General features: G+C 37.2%; 1 protein-coding gene across 1 annotated transcript in view; it reads left to right on the forward strand.

Annotated features, from left to right (window-relative positions):
- The window catches only part of ADGB (androglobin), a gene marked incomplete at its 5' end in the record, with an annotated part of 145,298 nt that overhangs the window by 72,348 nt on the left and 55,382 nt on the right, over positions 1-17,568 (forward strand). Inside the window, 7 exons of the mRNA XM_079716363.1 lie at positions 2,847-2,880; positions 3,746-3,929; positions 5,123-5,186; positions 8,866-8,968; positions 11,311-11,452; positions 12,805-12,919; positions 15,055-15,222. Of these exons, the coding sequence (XP_079572489.1) occupies positions 2,847-2,880; positions 3,746-3,929; positions 5,123-5,186; positions 8,866-8,968; positions 11,311-11,452; positions 12,805-12,919; positions 15,055-15,222 (810 nt within the window). The remainder of the gene's footprint in view (positions 1-2,846; positions 2,881-3,745; positions 3,930-5,122; positions 5,187-8,865; positions 8,969-11,310; positions 11,453-12,804; positions 12,920-15,054; positions 15,223-17,568) is intronic.

Genomic DNA, 17,568 nt, shown 5'->3' on the forward strand with positions numbered 1-17,568 from the left:
TTGTCTTTTACCTTCAACCATTGCTCTTAAGAATACAGATAACATTTTGATTCTTGATCTGTTCTGTATGACTCTTTTTTTCCCCCCGCTGGGAATGTTTTAAGACATTCCTTCCATTTTTGGAAAAAGAAAAATTTACAATGATTGGCCGCGTAAATGAGTCTGTTTACATGAACTGTGCTAGGTACTCCATGAGCCCGTTCAACCTGGATACTCAAGTTTTTCAGTTCTGGAGAATTTTCTTATACTTTTTCCACAGAATTTCCTTTTCTGAGAACAGTAATATTGAATACATTCACATTGTTGTGCCACTAACCTCCAGAAATTATTTCATCTTACGAAACTAAAACTTTATACCCATTAAATCATTCTGCACTCCTGCCCCTTTTCAGCCCCTTAAAACCACCATTCTACTTTTTGTCTCTAGGATTCTGATTACTCTAGGTACCTCATATAAGTGAAATCATAACAGTATTTGTATTTTTGTGGCTGGCTTACTTCACTTAGTAAAATGTCCTCACAGTTCATCCATGTTGTACCATGTGTCATAATTTCTTTCCTTTAAGGCTGAATAATATTCCATTGTGCATATACATATAGCACCTTTTGTTTATCCATACATCGGATACTTGGTAAATAATGCTGCTATGAACATGGGTGTATAAATGTTTCTTTGAGATGCTGTCTTCAGTTCTTTTGGGTATATTCTCAGATGTGGAATTGTTGGATCATACGTTAATTCTATTTTTAGCTTTTTCAGGAACCACCATACTGTTTTCCATAGCAACTGCACCATTTTATATTCCCACAGAAAGTGCAAAAATGTTCCAATTTCTCTACATCCTCACCACATAACAGAAACAACAACAATTGTCATTTTCTGTTTTTTTTTTCTTTTTTCTTTAACAGAAGTCATCCCAGTGGCCGTGAGGGTGGTATCTCATTGCAGTTTTGATCTGTATTCCCCTAAGGATGAGTGATGTGGAGGACGTTTTCCATGTGCTTTTTGGCCATTTGTATATTTTCTTTGGACAAATGTCTATTCAAGTCCTTTACCCATTTTTATATTGGGTTTGTTTATTTTATATTGTTTTTGTAGAAGTTCTTCATGTATTCTTGATGTTAACCCTTTACTAGACATATGAGTTGCAAATAATTTCTCTCATTCCATAGGTTGCATTTTCACTCTGTTGATTACATCCTTTGAAAGACAGAAGATTATTTATGTAGCCCAATTTATTTTTACTTTTGCGGTCTATGTTTTTATTGTCATATCTAAGAAACCAATGTCAAATCCAATGTCATGAAGATTTTCACCTATGTTTTCTTTGAAAAGTTTTTTAGTTTTCAGCTCTGAGTCTTTTGTATCAACTTTATGTCCAAACTTTCTACTGAGTTTATTTCACTTTCCTATTTTTAGTTTCTAAGAACTGTCTCTTGTTCTTGATTGTATTTTTATAGTTTATTATTTGATAAATGAATATCTTCTTAACTTTCTGATATTACTAACTTAAAAATTTCTCCCTATATTATCATTTCTGATTCCTATGACTTTCCCTACCCACACCCATTAGCTTCTTTCTTTTATATGAGGCTCTTTCCTCAATTATCTAGCAATTCTTTGTTGTACACATATATTTAAGGAATTTATGAAATTAAAGAGCTGCTGATTAGAAGAAGCTGTATGGCATGGATAGAGCTTGTCAACTGGAAGCTTTAATTTGAGATAATTGGGGGTAAATGAGCTTCATTTGGGGTGGGACTAGCTCCAAATATCAGATTCCCTGAGGATTTTCCCTGGCTCTGTTCAGTGTCTCAGGTTAAGGGTCTTCTAATCTCCCTGCTGGGGTGGAATGTGGTCATAGGATTGTTATATCCTTATCCACCAGAGTTATTAAAGCCGAGCAGCACAGGGTTCCTGAGAGCCTCAAAGTTCAGCATGTGGATGTTCACTTAATTCCTCTCCTCTCTGTGTAGTAAACTTTCTTGCTTCCCACGGTGTCTGTGAACCCAGATCTGGAGACTTTTCATTTAATTTCTCTACTTGAAGCAACTTCCAGTGTCCTATTTAGGCAGAAGAAGGATAGATGCTAAACCAGAAGGGATTAGGGAGAAGTGGGGATTTGTCTGTTCCTTATATAGACATTCAACCCATCCCTGTATTTTCAACCTGTATCTCATTCTGTCCTTCCCAGATGCCTGCTACTTGTTTCTGGGGTCCTAAGGCGTGGATGGGCTTGCTTCTCACCAGCACTTAGTATTCAGTTTTGTCTACTCTGGTGTCTTTTCCGTACACTTTACATCATCCAAAATATCACCCATCAGTCTGTATAAATTTATACCATTTTATCTTTTATACTTATTTTAATTGTGTCCCAGAGATAACAGAGTCATACATGTGAAGCTTATTTTCCCTGTTAAAAATTTGAGAAAACATTTCTATAATTTGAAATAATCCATAGGTTCCGTACACTAATTATCAATCATAATCTCATTTTCCTCAATCTGTATTAATTATAGGTGCCTCATATCAACTAGTATATCTACTCGGGGATATTATTGTTTTTATTTAACTTTTATTATAAGATTCAAATGTTTAATACACTCACATCTTCTGTATTTTAATGTCACAAACTTAAACTCTCAGCCAAATTCACATCTTTTGAATTTTAAGGTTAAAAACAAATTTCGTTTTGCTGTAGGTTTTAGTAAGTATTTGTAGAAATCTACGTCTTCAGTGTTTAAAAGACTGTATTAACTCTTTTAAAAACTGTGATGCTTTAGAGAGCTGTAATGTTTTGTCGAACTTATAAATGGTTTCTTAACATGTTCCTTTCATTTCACAGGGTAATGCTGCTTCACAAGCTATACTCAGAAAAGGTAAATTAATAATCTTCTCATGACTTTTTTCACAGACATCAAAGCACAAAGGGGTCTCTGCTTCTTGACAGCTTTTTGCTCTCCCTCCTCCTGGCTCTCAGCAGCCTCCCTCCAGTGCTTCCTCTGATGTGTTGAGGCTAATCTGCTCTGGGCTAGAAAAATCAGATAATCTCACTTGTTAAATTCAAGCTTAAAGTCAAAATAAAAGACTATCTGATTAAAGTCCCATGAGTAAAGTTCTTGTGTCTTAATGCATGCACATTATGATCAAAGCACTGAAACCACTGCAAATTCCTCAGATCCTAAATAAAGACTTGACCAAGGCTAAAATCCAAAAAAGTGTTATGTGGCATGTGTGTATATAACATTTTGGTTCAAGAAAAGTGTATGAGAACTTTATGCCATTTCTTGATAAACATAAAATTACGGAATCACTGACTGCAGGGCTTACAGAAATATATCAATCACAATAGATCTTTCAAGTTTTTGCTTCTCCTTCTGTTGTCTGTGTCAGCCCCTCTTAAATGAATATGTCTGTTTACAGCATATTTTAAATATATAAACCAGCTAACTTCTGTTATAACTTTAATCTCTAAAGAATGTGTGCACAAATTTATGAAAATGATTTCAAAATTTCTGGACACTCTGCATGTAAGTTATGAATAAATTCTCCTGAGGGTATGAAAATGGGTCTTTGTATGGACCTCTACAAATTTGAGGCCTGCATGTAAATTATTATCTCAGTAAATATTTTCTCAAAAATAGATTTTGATATGTGAGCTCTCCTCTACAATTTTTCATATCTTAATAATTTAATATTTAACAATTAGGTATGTTTGACATGGTTGTCTTCTGCTGTACACAGATGAACTACCAGACTATGGATTGAATGATGCAGCCCATCCAGCTGAAGGAATCAGTCTGGAAAGAGATTTGGTCAGCCAGACAACAGCAACACAGGAAAAATCGAAGAAGGAACTTGCAATAGTAAATAATGGTGTTTCTAAAGAAATATGGTTAGATTTTGAAGACTTCTGTGTATGCTTTCAGTAAGTATAAATTTTTGTGTGCATTTAATACAGTGGGTATATAAGCTATTCATTTTTAGCCTTCATTTAAAAGAGTTAAGCCAATATTAGTCTGGTGTTGATATAATATCAAACAAAACTATTAGAAGGATATTTACAATAGCCAGGTCATGGAAGCAACCTAAATGCCCATCGACAGAAAAATGGATAAAGAAGATGTGATACATATATACAATGGAGTATTACTCAGCCATAAAAAGGAACAAAATTGGGTCATTTGTAGAGATGTGGATGGACCTAGAGACTGTCATACAGAGTGAAGCAAGTCAGAAAGAGAAAAACAAATGTCATATATTAATGCATATATGTGGAATCTAGAAAAATGGTACAGATGAACTGGTTTGCAAGACAAATAGAGACACAGATGTAGAGAACAAACATATGGACACCAAGGGGGGATAGTGGGGGTGGTGGTGCTGGGATGAATTGGGAGATTGGGATTGACATATATACACTAATATGTATAAAATAGATAACTAATAAGAAAAAATATATTAGAAGGAAATATGGGTGAGTTGATTGTCCACATGAAACATGAATAGCCAAACCAGTCTCAGGCCAGTTTCAGCTTATCCTCAAAGACTTATTTGTTTATTAAGATGAAGGCAGTTTATCCACTGAAGGAGATCATTTTTGTCCCTTTCAGACAACTAGTTCAATACAGTTATTATTTTTTCTCAGCTTTATTGAGATGCAATTGACAAATAAAATTATAAGTATTTAAAGTGTACATGGTGATGAATTGATACACATATATATTGTGAAAGATCCCCCCATCAAGTTAACTAACATATCTATCACCTCATATATTTATTTTTTTATTGTGTGTGAGAAAATTTACGTTCTATTCTCTTAGCAAATTTTAATTATACAATATAGTGTTATCAATGATACTTGCCATGTTATACATTAGATCTTCAGACCTTATTCATCTTATAACTGAAAGTTTGTGCCCTTTTTACCAACCTCTCCCTATTTTTCCCACCCCCAGCCCCTGGCAGCCACCTTTATCCTTTCTGAGTTGTTATTATTTTTTTAACTTTCATCTGTCTTTACCTGTTTTGCCTATCATTATTTGCTTCTGAGAAACTTAGCATGTAGTACTGTTTTGTTGCATATGATGACAATAATCTGTTATAAATTATGTTTTTCAGGAATATATATATTTTTCATAAGCCAAGTTCATATTGCCTTAACTTTCAAAAATCAGAATTCAAGGTAAATAGATTATGATCTCTTTTCTTTCCCTTCTTAAATTTTTAATGGTATCATGCTTGTGAAAAACACTTTCAAATTTATCAAGCATTTCTAAACTTCTAACATAATTATATTTAAAAATTTAAGGGACTTCTCTGGTGGTCCAGTGGTTAAGACTTTGCTTTCCAATTCAGGGGGTGTGGGTTTGATCCCTGGTTGGGGAGCTAAGATCCCACATACCTTGCGGCCAAAAAACTAAAACATAAAACAGAAGCAATATTGTAACAAATTCAATAAAGACTTTAAAAAATGGTCCACATCAAAAAAAAAAATCTTAAATAAAAAATATTTAATTCTTAGGGTCTTCTACTAATCTCTGATCTAGACAATAAGCAAAATTCTTCTACCTCATATCCCCAAGTGTGATCCATCTGATTGTGTTGCAGTGACTCAATGCTGAGCTGCATTATTATATAAATTCACATAAAGGAAGTTTTGACTTATGAATAAATGAAGGAAAAGCACAAATAAATTCACTACATTTGATTTCAATTAGTGTTTACTGACTTGTGCACAATTCCTAAAATATAAGCACATTTTCACTAACATTTCTGTTATTTTTGCCCACGTTCTTCTCTCTGCCTGGAGTTCATTCTTCTTCATCCTTATCGCCTTCATCTGGCTAACACCTAGAAGTCCTTCAGAACAGCATGGATGTCCTTGACCCTGTGAGACTTCCTTCCCTGCCTGTAGAGTCTGGGTCAAGTACCCTGACTCCATGCACTCTGTGTGACTGTCCCCACCCAGACACTTCCCTCCCTCCATCCTAACTGCATGGTCACCTCTCTGTGCCCCTCCACCTACCCATCCACTTCCTGTCAGCATCTTAAGGAGGACTCTGTCATTTTCTTTACTTTTGCAGTACAGGTCCTGGCATGAGGTAGGAGATTAGTTTAAAAAAAAAATTGTTGAATGAATTAACGAACAAATGTCACATTGAGTGGAATTTTGTGGAAAACTATGAAACATATCCTGGGAAACTAAATTGTGCTGAAACTTGCATGCTGCTTGTATGGGGCCCTGCAAGCCCCCAGTGATACTCCCCCGACATCTCCATGAGCTGTATGCAGAGCTGGGGGTGGGGAGTAGGAGGCTTGACTTCTCCCTTTGCACTTGTACTAGATGAAAATGCAGGCAGAGAAAACCGTTTGAGCATCCCTCAAGAGGTGCTCTGTAGCTGGTTGCCTGCTCTGAAAGTAAGAATCAGGTCTGCAGTAGTGACTGGGGTGGGGTTTTCAGGGGTGGCAGAATGGGTGACCAGGTTCTGAAGTCTATCTATAAAAACACCCAGAGGAATGCTTTGATTTTACGAATATTACAAAAAACAAAACAAAACAAAACAAACCTGTTAATTGGGAATAGCGGAACCCAGAGTACGGTATGAGAATAATATACAGTTTACAGTTAACTTAGGAATGTTGTCATATTCAAAATATTGGCAATATTTAAATGATAGTCATTTATAGGTGCTGACGCTGTTCCTAGCCCTGACCTAGGTTCTTTATTATATCAACTCCTCATAGCAAACTCAATGAAAGGACAATTAGTATTATCAATTTTCAGGTTAGGAAACTGAGGCAGACCAAGTTTGGGTAAAATGCCCAAGATCACCAAACTAGTAAGTGGTGCAAGCATCACGAGAACTGCGTTTATCCGATGTAAAACCTGCGCCCTTCTCACTAGCACACCTTTGGAGGAAGCAGATGAGTGGCTCTGGAGCTAGACTGCCGGGTTTTGAATCTAGATTGCATCTGAGGTGGGACCCTGAGCAAGCTATTTAAGTTCTCTTTGCCTCAGTTTTCTTATTTATACAATGGCAGTGAGAGACCAACATCATAGAGTTGAGAAATAAATGAGAGAACATGTGTAAAACACTTAGAAGAATGCCTAATACTTAGTAAGTGAAAATAAATGCTGGCTGTCATTATTACTAAGAGCAGTTTGCACATGAGTTTTTGTTATATGTCACCACCCTAATATATATGTGTATGTGTGTTCGGAAAATGGCCAACTGTTCTTTGTTCCGATCCTATTTTTATGAAGTGATGGTAAAAAGAGAATTTTATTTTCCTTTTAAAGTCCCAGCTTAGCAAAATAAAATGACGGCATCCATTATGAGTCCCTTCATTCCCCTGAATATTTTTTTTAACATCAATGGTCTGAGAAAATGATGACTTTTTCTTAGAGGATGTTTTTGGTACCCAAACTTAATGGCCTTTAATATGGATTGTTTGTGGTCTGAGGCCAGACAGTCCTGATTTTAGTGGCCACAGGCACTGCCAGCTGAGCTGGAGACACAGAGCCTGAGGCCTGTCTGCTGCACATCCCTTAGCTGTCCCCTGGGAGATGTCATGGGGGTTGGCAAGGGGCTCACAAAGGTATCTGGTCCCTGCACCAGAGCAGAGCCCCTGAATGTGGCCTCAGGTGCCATCTCACCCTCAAAATCTCAGGCTCTTTAAAATGACAACAAATGATCTCTAGGCAGAATCCCCTCCTCAGCCACACAGGCTGTGCTGGCAAATGCAGGGCCCTTTATAGTTTTAGATAGTGTTTGAAACAACTGCCTCTATCACCAACATGTGGCAGCCAAAAGAAAACAAGTGAAATAAAGTGTCTAATGCTAACTATTGGAAGACATTGAGTGAAGCCATCATTTTAAATAGTTACATTGTACAAAGCATTTTTAGAAATCTTGTTATATTTGATTAATAAGGTTTTCTTTTTTCACAGTATTGGTGGAGATTTTTCTTTTGTATTGCAACTTGTGATTTAAATATTGTTGTTCAATAGTATAGAAAGCTTTTAAAGTATAATGACAAATTAACACATTTACCATATACCATCACTCAAAATTATGCTGAAGCACTGGGAAACTGAAATGCAATAATAGCCCAATACTTGTGAAGATCAGCATTGGAGTCAGGTAGACAGACAGACCTACTTTTGAATCTCAGCTTTTCTACTGGAAAGTGCTGTGACGTTTGGCAATTTACTTACCCTCTCTGTGTTTCAGCTTCTCCATCCATAATTATGGATATTAACGGTACCCACATAAGATGGATTAAAATCATATTCATGTAACCTTTATGTGGCTGTCCACTAAAGGACATTCCAGTTGTGCTCAGTACTTTCTTACATGCCCAAAACAAAAATCCAGTTTGGTTCATTAGCGTACAATGGTATATTTCTGAAGATCTTGTAGAAAGAAGGAATAGAGGGTTTATATCAAAAACCACCAAGTAACATACATTTCCATTCTCTGCCCAAGTTACCCCATGGACTGTTTGCTTATTAAGGACCTGTCCTCTGAGTACTGCTCAGCTCTGGGCTCAATCTCTTTGTCTATTTGTCATTTCTGGAATAAGCATGTCCCTTTTCTTTACTCATGGGGAAGAGCTTTGGCTCTCTCGGATATGGTGGCCAGTCTCACACAGGCCCTGCAGACCCAGCTTCCGTGGACTGCTGCCAACATTCATCGGTGTGATTTTCTTCCTATCATTAAACCTGTAAAGTACTTTTCGTGGTGTCTAGAACACAGTAAATCCTCTATAAATGTTAGATATTGTACTTTTAATAGAAGTGGAAAATACAGCATTAATAGGCTGATATGAAATACAATGATTGGTCTGATTTCTTGCAGTTCTCAGATGAACGTGTGTCCTACTATCTATTTGTGGACAGTCTAAAGCCCATTGAACTACTGATTTGCTTTTCTGCATTGGTACGCTGGGGAGAATCTGGAGGTAAGAAGGCTATGAGAAAATTACTGTCTGAGATCCCAACTCACTTTCTGTTCAGGGAAAATGTATAATGTGTGAAGGAACTTATTCCCTCTCCAGACCTCCTAAGATCTTCCTACTCCTCTGACATCAAGGATTATACTCACTTTTGCCACCTGTCCCTCTCCATGTTGTGGTCTTCTGGTCACTTCTTGAGCACACCTGGTCCCTCTGGTTTTCTTTCCACCTATACAAGTCATCATTCTTTTTTTTTTTTTTTAAGATTTTTTGATATGGACCATTTTTAAAGTCTTTATTGAATTTGTTACAATATTGCTTCTGTTTCATGTTTTGAGTTTTTGGCTGCAAGGCATGTGGGATCTGAGCTCCCCGACCAGGGGTGAAACCTGTATCCCCTGCACTGGAAGGTGAAGTCTTAACCACTGGTCTGCCAGGGAGGTCCCCCATGTTATCATTCTTGATTCTTTCAAAATCTATTGAAAATCATGAACTCTTTCTTCTTTGATTTGACAATTCCAAAGATCTTTTCCTCCATCCCACCTTGGCCCCCTAATTTCATGTTTATATTTTAGACATTATTGTACCAGTAACGGTATTATCCTAATCAAATTTCAAGTTCTCCAGTTCGCTCTCTCTAGAACTCCCACCCCTACAGGTCTTGGACTGAACTGGGACCTCCATCCATCAACCTTAACACTTCTTTTATGTCCATTCTCCCCACATCTTTATTTCTCTTATTCCCCATGTAGTTTCCATGGTCCATGATTGTATTTATATCCTCACATGTGCCCTCAACACAAGTGCTCTTCTTACCCTCTCATCTTAACACTCCTGGCAAAATCCTAATATTGGTTGAAGGTATCTCTGTGCCTAACCTGGGGTTTCATCAGAACAGCTGAGTGTAACTGGATAAAAAAAAAAAAAATCCTACTACCTAGCCCCACTTTAAATTGAGGACCACAAATCTCAAAGCAAAGCCCCTAAGCACTGCCAACATTTCCTGAGTTCATTCTCCCAGCTCTCATTCTCATGAGTGACTATTTCAAACCTTCAAATCTCTCTCTCTCTCTCTGCCTTCAAATCTCCAACTCCCACTCTCATCCTTCCTCATTTTCAGCTGATGACCTTGATGCTGTCTTCACTGAAGAGATAGAAGAAATTGGAAATGACCCACTCATCTTATAATGAACTCTCCCAAGCTCTTGTCACCTTTCCCTCCTGTTCTAACAGATGCCTGTTCCTTCTCTAAGTCCAGCTTCTTGCAAACACATGCATATATGCACAAAACAGCATTCTTTATTTGGCTTATTTTACTAAAGCATTTATATTTAACTCAAATTAACAGCACCTGATACTGTACAGGTACAAATATTTGCTGAATGCTTAATATTGAATTTTTTGCCCACTCTGAGGGCACAGACTATGATTTTCCATCAGTATGTACCCAATGTTTTGAATGGTGTCAGATGTGCAGCAAGTGGACAATAAATATTTGTTGAATAAACTTTCCAGACTTCAGTGGTGTGAGCTTAGTATGTCTACTTAACCAATAGCTCCTAAGCCACACCATGTCCTAGAACATTGAAACTCTAAATGCGTAGAGGTATTTCAGGTCATGTGGTGGCCTTGTATCCTTAGTTTGAGTGTTATCTGGAAACAGGGTAAGAAGTCTTTTGCTCTCAGCTACTGATGAGGAATAATCATTATTTTCTATCAATTTCAAGATAAAAAATTATTAAAGTTTAGATAAAATTTTAAATTATAAAAATTAAATAAAATTTTTAATTAATTTACTTAAAATTTAAATTTTGGTAATTATTTTTCTACACAGTCAAAGCTAAGGATCAAAGGTCAAAACTTAAATAAACAGTGGCATCTTTTGCCCTTGCTTTGCCACTGTCTTAGGAAAATCTCTCATTTTCCCAGATGCGGTATTTTTCCTCCTTTAAAATTGTATCTAGAGGGATATGGTTATTACTGCCCTACATAAGAAAAGCAGTGGTATACTACAGTGAAATACCCCTATCTGTCCTCTTTTTCCTAACTTTTTCATTCTTGGTTTCTTCAGCTGAGGGGATGGCTATGAGGAGAAAAGTAGGTTAGGAAGGGAAGAAGGTCTTGATTCCTCTTGAGTATTATTTCCAGTAATTATTTACTCAGGGTAGTTTCTAATGTTTTATGAACATCTTCAGAATAGGTCTAATTCTTGGTTGTTGTTGTTAATATTATTGTTATTATCATATTATTAATGTCATTATTGGTAAAAAGCAATACCAGTGAAAGCCAACTATACTCTCACAATCAAATTTCTGTATATTTTTTTTTTCTTTTAAATTTTCCTAAAGCTTTAACAAAGAACAGCCCTCCCATACAGCCTGGACTACTTACAGTTGAGACAGTTTCTTGGAAGTCTCTGAGGCCAGGTGATCTTGTTGTGACAATTCACACGTATGCTACCAAGGCTACAGTGGTTCGCTTGCCTGTTGGGTATGGAGTGACTTCATTTTTCCCATACTAAGAATTATTTGAAGACTTGTAAACTTTTGACTACTAAATAATGAAACAATATGGAATCTAATTTGTTGTTTCCTGAAGCAATTTCATAAAGCAGAGGTCTATCATCATGATTCTTGTTCACGTTCACAGAAAAATAATTCTGTGAACAAATAAAGTGAAGAAATGCTGTACCTTTTGGAAGATTTATAATTGTTAAAGAATCTGGTTGTTTCTTTAGTAAAGAATACAGTTTAAACTTGTTTAACTCAGCATTTCCTAAAATTAATTTATTAAAATGATCTTTTTTGTTTTATTGTAAAACTTATTAAATTCCTTAATAAGAACCATGATTTTATTTAAAAACAGGCTGAGAAACAGCATTTTCCCCTACAAATCTGTAGTTTTACCTGTAGTTTGTTTTTAATTTTACCTGTAGTTCTATTTTGAATTAAGATAAAATTGGTTAAGCATATCACATTTTTCATTTTAAAGAAAATATGTATAATTGAAAAGTTTTCATGATTTTGATAAACAAAATTCAAAATATTACCTCATATTTCAGATGAAATAAATATTTTTGCTGAATTTCCCAATATCAATCATGATAATTCTATGTGATCAATGAAAAGCTATGGCTCTTGTACAAAAGCAAAGGCCAAGCAACAAAATGAAGTGCTCAAATAATCTATGGCAAGCATCCAATATTTCTAGAAAAATAATAAATTTTAAAACTTCTATATTTTCACATCTTCCCTAAAAACTCTGGTATGGAGAGGTTCTCCCAGAAATCATTATTCCGTCTGAGTGCTCATCCATTAAGACAACCAAGGATGGGGAACTGATAAAGAATCTAGGATTTTTATCTGCTTTTCCCCCCACAGGACCTAAGCTATAGACAGGTGGGTTTTGGACATGCTCTCAGTATTCTCCCTGATGCCGCAACCTGGTAGGAGAGACACAATTAACACACATGAAATTATGCATTTGTGAGAAACTGACTATGAAACCTACAGAGCACTAGGCCAACATGAATTATTACTGTTGTTAGGGGGAAAATCAAGACGAGTGTTTCGCAACGTGTCCGCAGCTTATGGGAGATGTCTCCAACACGTGCAAGTTTGTCATTTACTGTAATCATTTTTTGCCCAGCATAATCAGTGAAATATAGATTCCATGATCTTGGAGGGTTCTTTCAGAGTGAAAAATTCATCAGTCTTTACCTCATCTGTGTTACAAAATACAGCCCTTAGTAACGTTTGACTTCATTTGAGCACAAAGTATCATCAAGAAGCTAACAGAGGCAAGGACTACAACAAAGGAAACCCTCGGTCCTCTCTCTTTAGGAGACACATGCTGCTCTTCACCGCATACTCCCCCGTGGGGCACTCCATGCACATCTGCAGCATGGTGACCTTTGTCGTCGGGGATGAAGATGTTGTGCTACCCAACTTTGAACCGGTAAATCTTTGAGCAACTGTGATTTTTTTTGTGCCTTATTTTCAAAGATTTTGAACTGAATCATATTGCTATTTTGTTTTCAACTTACTGATTTTTTACTTTTTTTTTTACATCTTTATTGGAGTATAATTGCTTTACAATGGTGTGTTAGTTTCTGCTTTATAACAAAGTGAATCAGTTATACATACACATATGTCCCCATATCTCTTCCCTCTTGCATCTCCCTCCCTCCCACCCTCCCTAACCCACCCCTCTAGGTGGTCACAAAGCACTGAGTTGATCTCCCTGTGCTATGTGGCTGCTTCCCACTAGCTATATCACACCTTCTTTATCCATTCATCTGTTGATGGACACTTAGGTTGCTTCCATGTCTTGGCTATGGTAAATAGTGCTGCTATGAACCTTGGGGTGCATGTATCAAACTTAAATGCTTTTGCACAGCAAAGGAAACCATCAACAAAATGAAAAGACAACCTATGGAATGGGAGATAATATCTGCAAATGATGCAACTGCCAAGGGGTTAATTGCCAAAATATACAATCAGCTCATACAACTCAATGTCAAAAAAACAAACAACCCAATCAAAAAATGGGCAGAAGACCTAAATAGACTTTTCTCCAAAGAAGACATACAGATGGCCAACAGGCACATAAAAAGATGCTCAACACTGCTAATTATTAAATAAATGGAAGGCAAAACCACAATGAGGTATCACCTCACCCCAGTCAGAATGGCCATCATCAAAAAGTTTACAAATAATGAATGCTGGAGAGGGTGTGGAGAAAAGGGAACCCTCTTACACTGTTGGTGGGAATGTAAATTGGTGCAGCCACTATGGAGAAGAGTACAGAGGTTCCATAAAAAACTAAAAGTAGAGCTACCATATGATCCAGCAATCCCACTCCTGGATATATATCCTGGACATTTATTCAAAAAGGCATGAAAAGACACATGCACCCCGATGTTCATAGCAACACCATTTACAATAGCCAAGACATGGAAGCAGTTTGTTTCTTTCTTTAGGTGATTTAACTCCCTAGGTGTTTAGTTATTTTAGTCTGTGAACTCATATTTCCCTGGTGTTACCAACTCCTCCATCTTATAAAAATTACTGGGGCTTACATCCAGGCCCCAGTATTCTTCAATTCTAATGAAGAAGCAAAAGGGGATATAGACTGGTCCAAGAACAGAGAGACTCAAGATCCTCAGAGCCATACATGATCATTCCCAAGACTGCCATTTAACCAGACAAGTTTTCTGGTCATGGTTTTATCTCAGGGAGAAACACCATTAAGAAGAGACTTTCCCTAGGCTTCGGGGAGGTTGGGAGAAGGTCAGCAAGAAGTAAATGTGTTAAGGTGGCAAGTCAGTTTCATCTGTTTTCAACAGTTTCTCACCCCATTTTCATGCCATTCCTGCTGGGCCATTCCTCAAAATTTCTGCAGGGAACCGTGGAGCAATGATTGCACCATGGTGCCCCTAGGAAAGAGGCAAAAACAGACTTTACAAAGTTTTCCTCCTACTTGACTCTCGTCATGCTTCCTCCAAGCACCCTCTTCTCTGAGTAAGTTCTCCACCAGCCACCAACTACCCACCACACACGAGTCAAGATAATCTGCAAACACCTCAGTGTTTTCTCCATTTTCAAAAATAAGTTCCTTCCTGACATCCCTATCTCCTTCTTGTTTTTATCGCTTCTTCAGAGTTTATAGCAGAAGGGAGCCAGCAGCCCACGCTAGTTTCCCCTCTTGTCTTTTTTATTTTATTGCTCTCTCCCTGAACACTTCTCTGCCCTTCAGTCGTCAGACTCCACACAGCTGTCAGACTAATTCCTAGACACTCTTCAGAACAAAGGCTTGATATTCATACTGTGGAGAAATTTCCCCTGGCCCCCAAAGTGAGGTAGGTGTTGTTTCCATGCGTTCCTACTAGAGCAGGAATCATGTTCCTTGTTTTATATCCCTCAGACCGTAGCACCTAGCGAAATGCTTTGATCAAGTAAGTCCTCCATAAATAACTACTGAATCAGTCATATAACAGATGTTTAATATATTAACAGAAATTAAATTGTTGTAAACCTAGTTACACCTAAATAAGCAAAAGGGAGGCTGACCGCTATGCTTTGTCTTCACAGGAGAGCTACCGATTTACAGAGCGGGCTTTAACAATTTTGAAAGCTGTTGGACATGGGATTGCTAATTTCGAAGATAAGGCTAAACTTTCTGCAGCCCTGAAGGATCTACAAACAGCTCACTACCCTATTCCCCTCCAGGATAAAAAACTAACTGCACAGCACTTCCGGGTAAGTGTGTTCAGGCTGTAATGTTCCTAGAAGAGTATGTTCTGTTTGTAATAATGTTTCTCATATTCGATGACCCCGAAAATCAGCCGAGAAAATGTTCTGGATGAAGACAGTTTATTTGGGAAGTGACGTCAGCAAGCAGAAATGAGAGAGGAGGAAGAATGAAATGAGAAAGAGGAGAATATTCGTTAAAGGATGTGGTAGTTATTGCTGTGGGCTACTGGGGCTCAATGCTCCAGGGAATCCTGATAAACTGTGTAGGACATCCCTTAGAAAGGTCCCCCTAGAGGATGAGGCGATTGTAACATTTCTCCACTGATAGATGGGTGCCCTCAGGGGTATTTATTTCCTCACACTTTCTTGGGGTTGAGCAGCATCCTGGCTTTACTGAAAGCCTTGAGGGAGTGAAGCAAAATGACTTTGTGGTACCCCCTGTACACTACTGACATTTTGAGCCAGATGATTTTTGCTGTGGTCCTGACCTGTCAGTGGCAGCATGGCTTGCCTGCACCCTCTAAATACCAGTTGTGACAACTAAAAATGGTTTCAGACATTGTCAAGTGTCTCCTGGGGAGCAGTGTTGCTAGAGTTGGAAATTAAAATACAGGACACCCCGTTAAAATTTGTTTTACTAAAGACTTAATTTTTAGAGTAGTTTCAGGTTCATTGCAAAATTGGGCAGAAGGTATGGAGATTTCCCATTTATCCCCTGATGCCACACGTGCCTTCCCCATTATTTATCAACACCCCCCCATGAGTGGTACATTTGTTACAATCGATGAGCCTACATTGATACATCAATCACTCAAAGTCCACAGTTTACACTAGAGTTTACTCTTGGTGTACATTCTATGGGTCTGGACAAATGTATAATAACATGTATCCATCATTGTAGTATCATATATAATAGTTTCACTGCCCTAAATATCCTGTGTGTTCTGCCTAGTCATCTCTCCCCTCCCCCAAGCCCTGGCACCCACTGATCTTTTTTATTGTCTCCATAGTTTTGCCTTTTCCAGAATGTCATAAAGTATGTAGTCTTTCCAAATTAGCTTCTTTGACTTAGAAATACACATTTAAGTTCCCTCCATGTCTTTTCATGACTGCATAGGTCACTTCATTTTCATGCTGAACAATATTCCATTGTCTGGATGTACCATGGTTTATTTATTTATTCACTTACTGAAAGACATCTTAGTTGCTTCCAAGTTTTGGCAATTATGAATGAAGTGGCTATAAACATCTGTGTGCAAGTTTTTGTGAAGGCATATGTTTTCAGCTCATTTGGGTAAATACAAAGGAGTGTAATTGCTGGATCATGTGATAAGAGTATGTTTAGTTTTATAAAAATTATCAAACTGTCTTCGAAAGTGGCTGTACCATTTTTCATTCCCACCAAAAAGAATGAGAATTTCTGTTGCTCTATATCCTAGTCAGGATTTGATGTTGTCATTGTTCCAGATTTGGGCCTTTGTAATAGGTGTGTAGTGGGATCTCATTTTAATTTGCATTTCCCTGATGACATATGATATGGAACATCTTTTGATATGCTTATTTGCCATCTGTATATCTTCTTTGGTGAGGTGTCTGTTAAAGTCTTTGGCCCATTTTTAATCAGGTTGTTTGTTTTCTTATCATTGAGTTTTAAGTATTCCTTTGCAAATATTTTCTACCAGTCTATGACTTGTTTTCTCATTCTCTTGACATTTTCCTTACAGAGCAGAAGTTTTTAATTTTAGTGAAATCGGCTTATCAATTCTTTCTCTCATGGGTCATGGCTTTAGTGTTATATCCATAAAGCCATTGCCATACACTGGTCATCTAGATTTTCTCCTATGTTATCTTCTAGGAGTTTTATACTTTTGCATTTTGCATTTCAGTCTACTGTCCGTTTTGAGTTAATGTTTGTGAAGGGTGCAAGGTCTCTGTCTAGAGTCATTTCACCCAATTAAATTTTAATTTCATATAAACAAACAGTATGTGCAACATATAGCACATACTTATGTTAAAAATTACACTAAAATTTTATTTTCCCTGTTATTCCATTTTAACTGGGTATAAGGTGTTGTTGGGGATAGATAATTAAAAACAGAATCTCCTTCAAACCAGGAAAACCTCCACAAAGGTAGAAGAAACAGAAGATTGTTGAATAAGCGTTAAATGAGAATGTGACACCCGTCAAGGACAATCTGCTAAAGAGATAGCAAAGAACCAAAGAAACCTCACCCTTTTGTATAGCCCAGCAGATATTGCCCATTACCTACATGTTCTCAAGATAAATGATAATTAGTCCCTTAAGTAAAGGGATTTGATAGTACCATTTGTTACACATAGTGAATCCTAAAT

Source organism: Hyperoodon ampullatus, assembly GCF_949752795.1.
Source record: "Hyperoodon ampullatus genome assembly, chromosome: 12".
In the NCBI taxonomy this organism is placed as follows: domain Eukaryota; kingdom Metazoa; phylum Chordata; class Mammalia; order Artiodactyla; family Ziphiidae; genus Hyperoodon; species Hyperoodon ampullatus.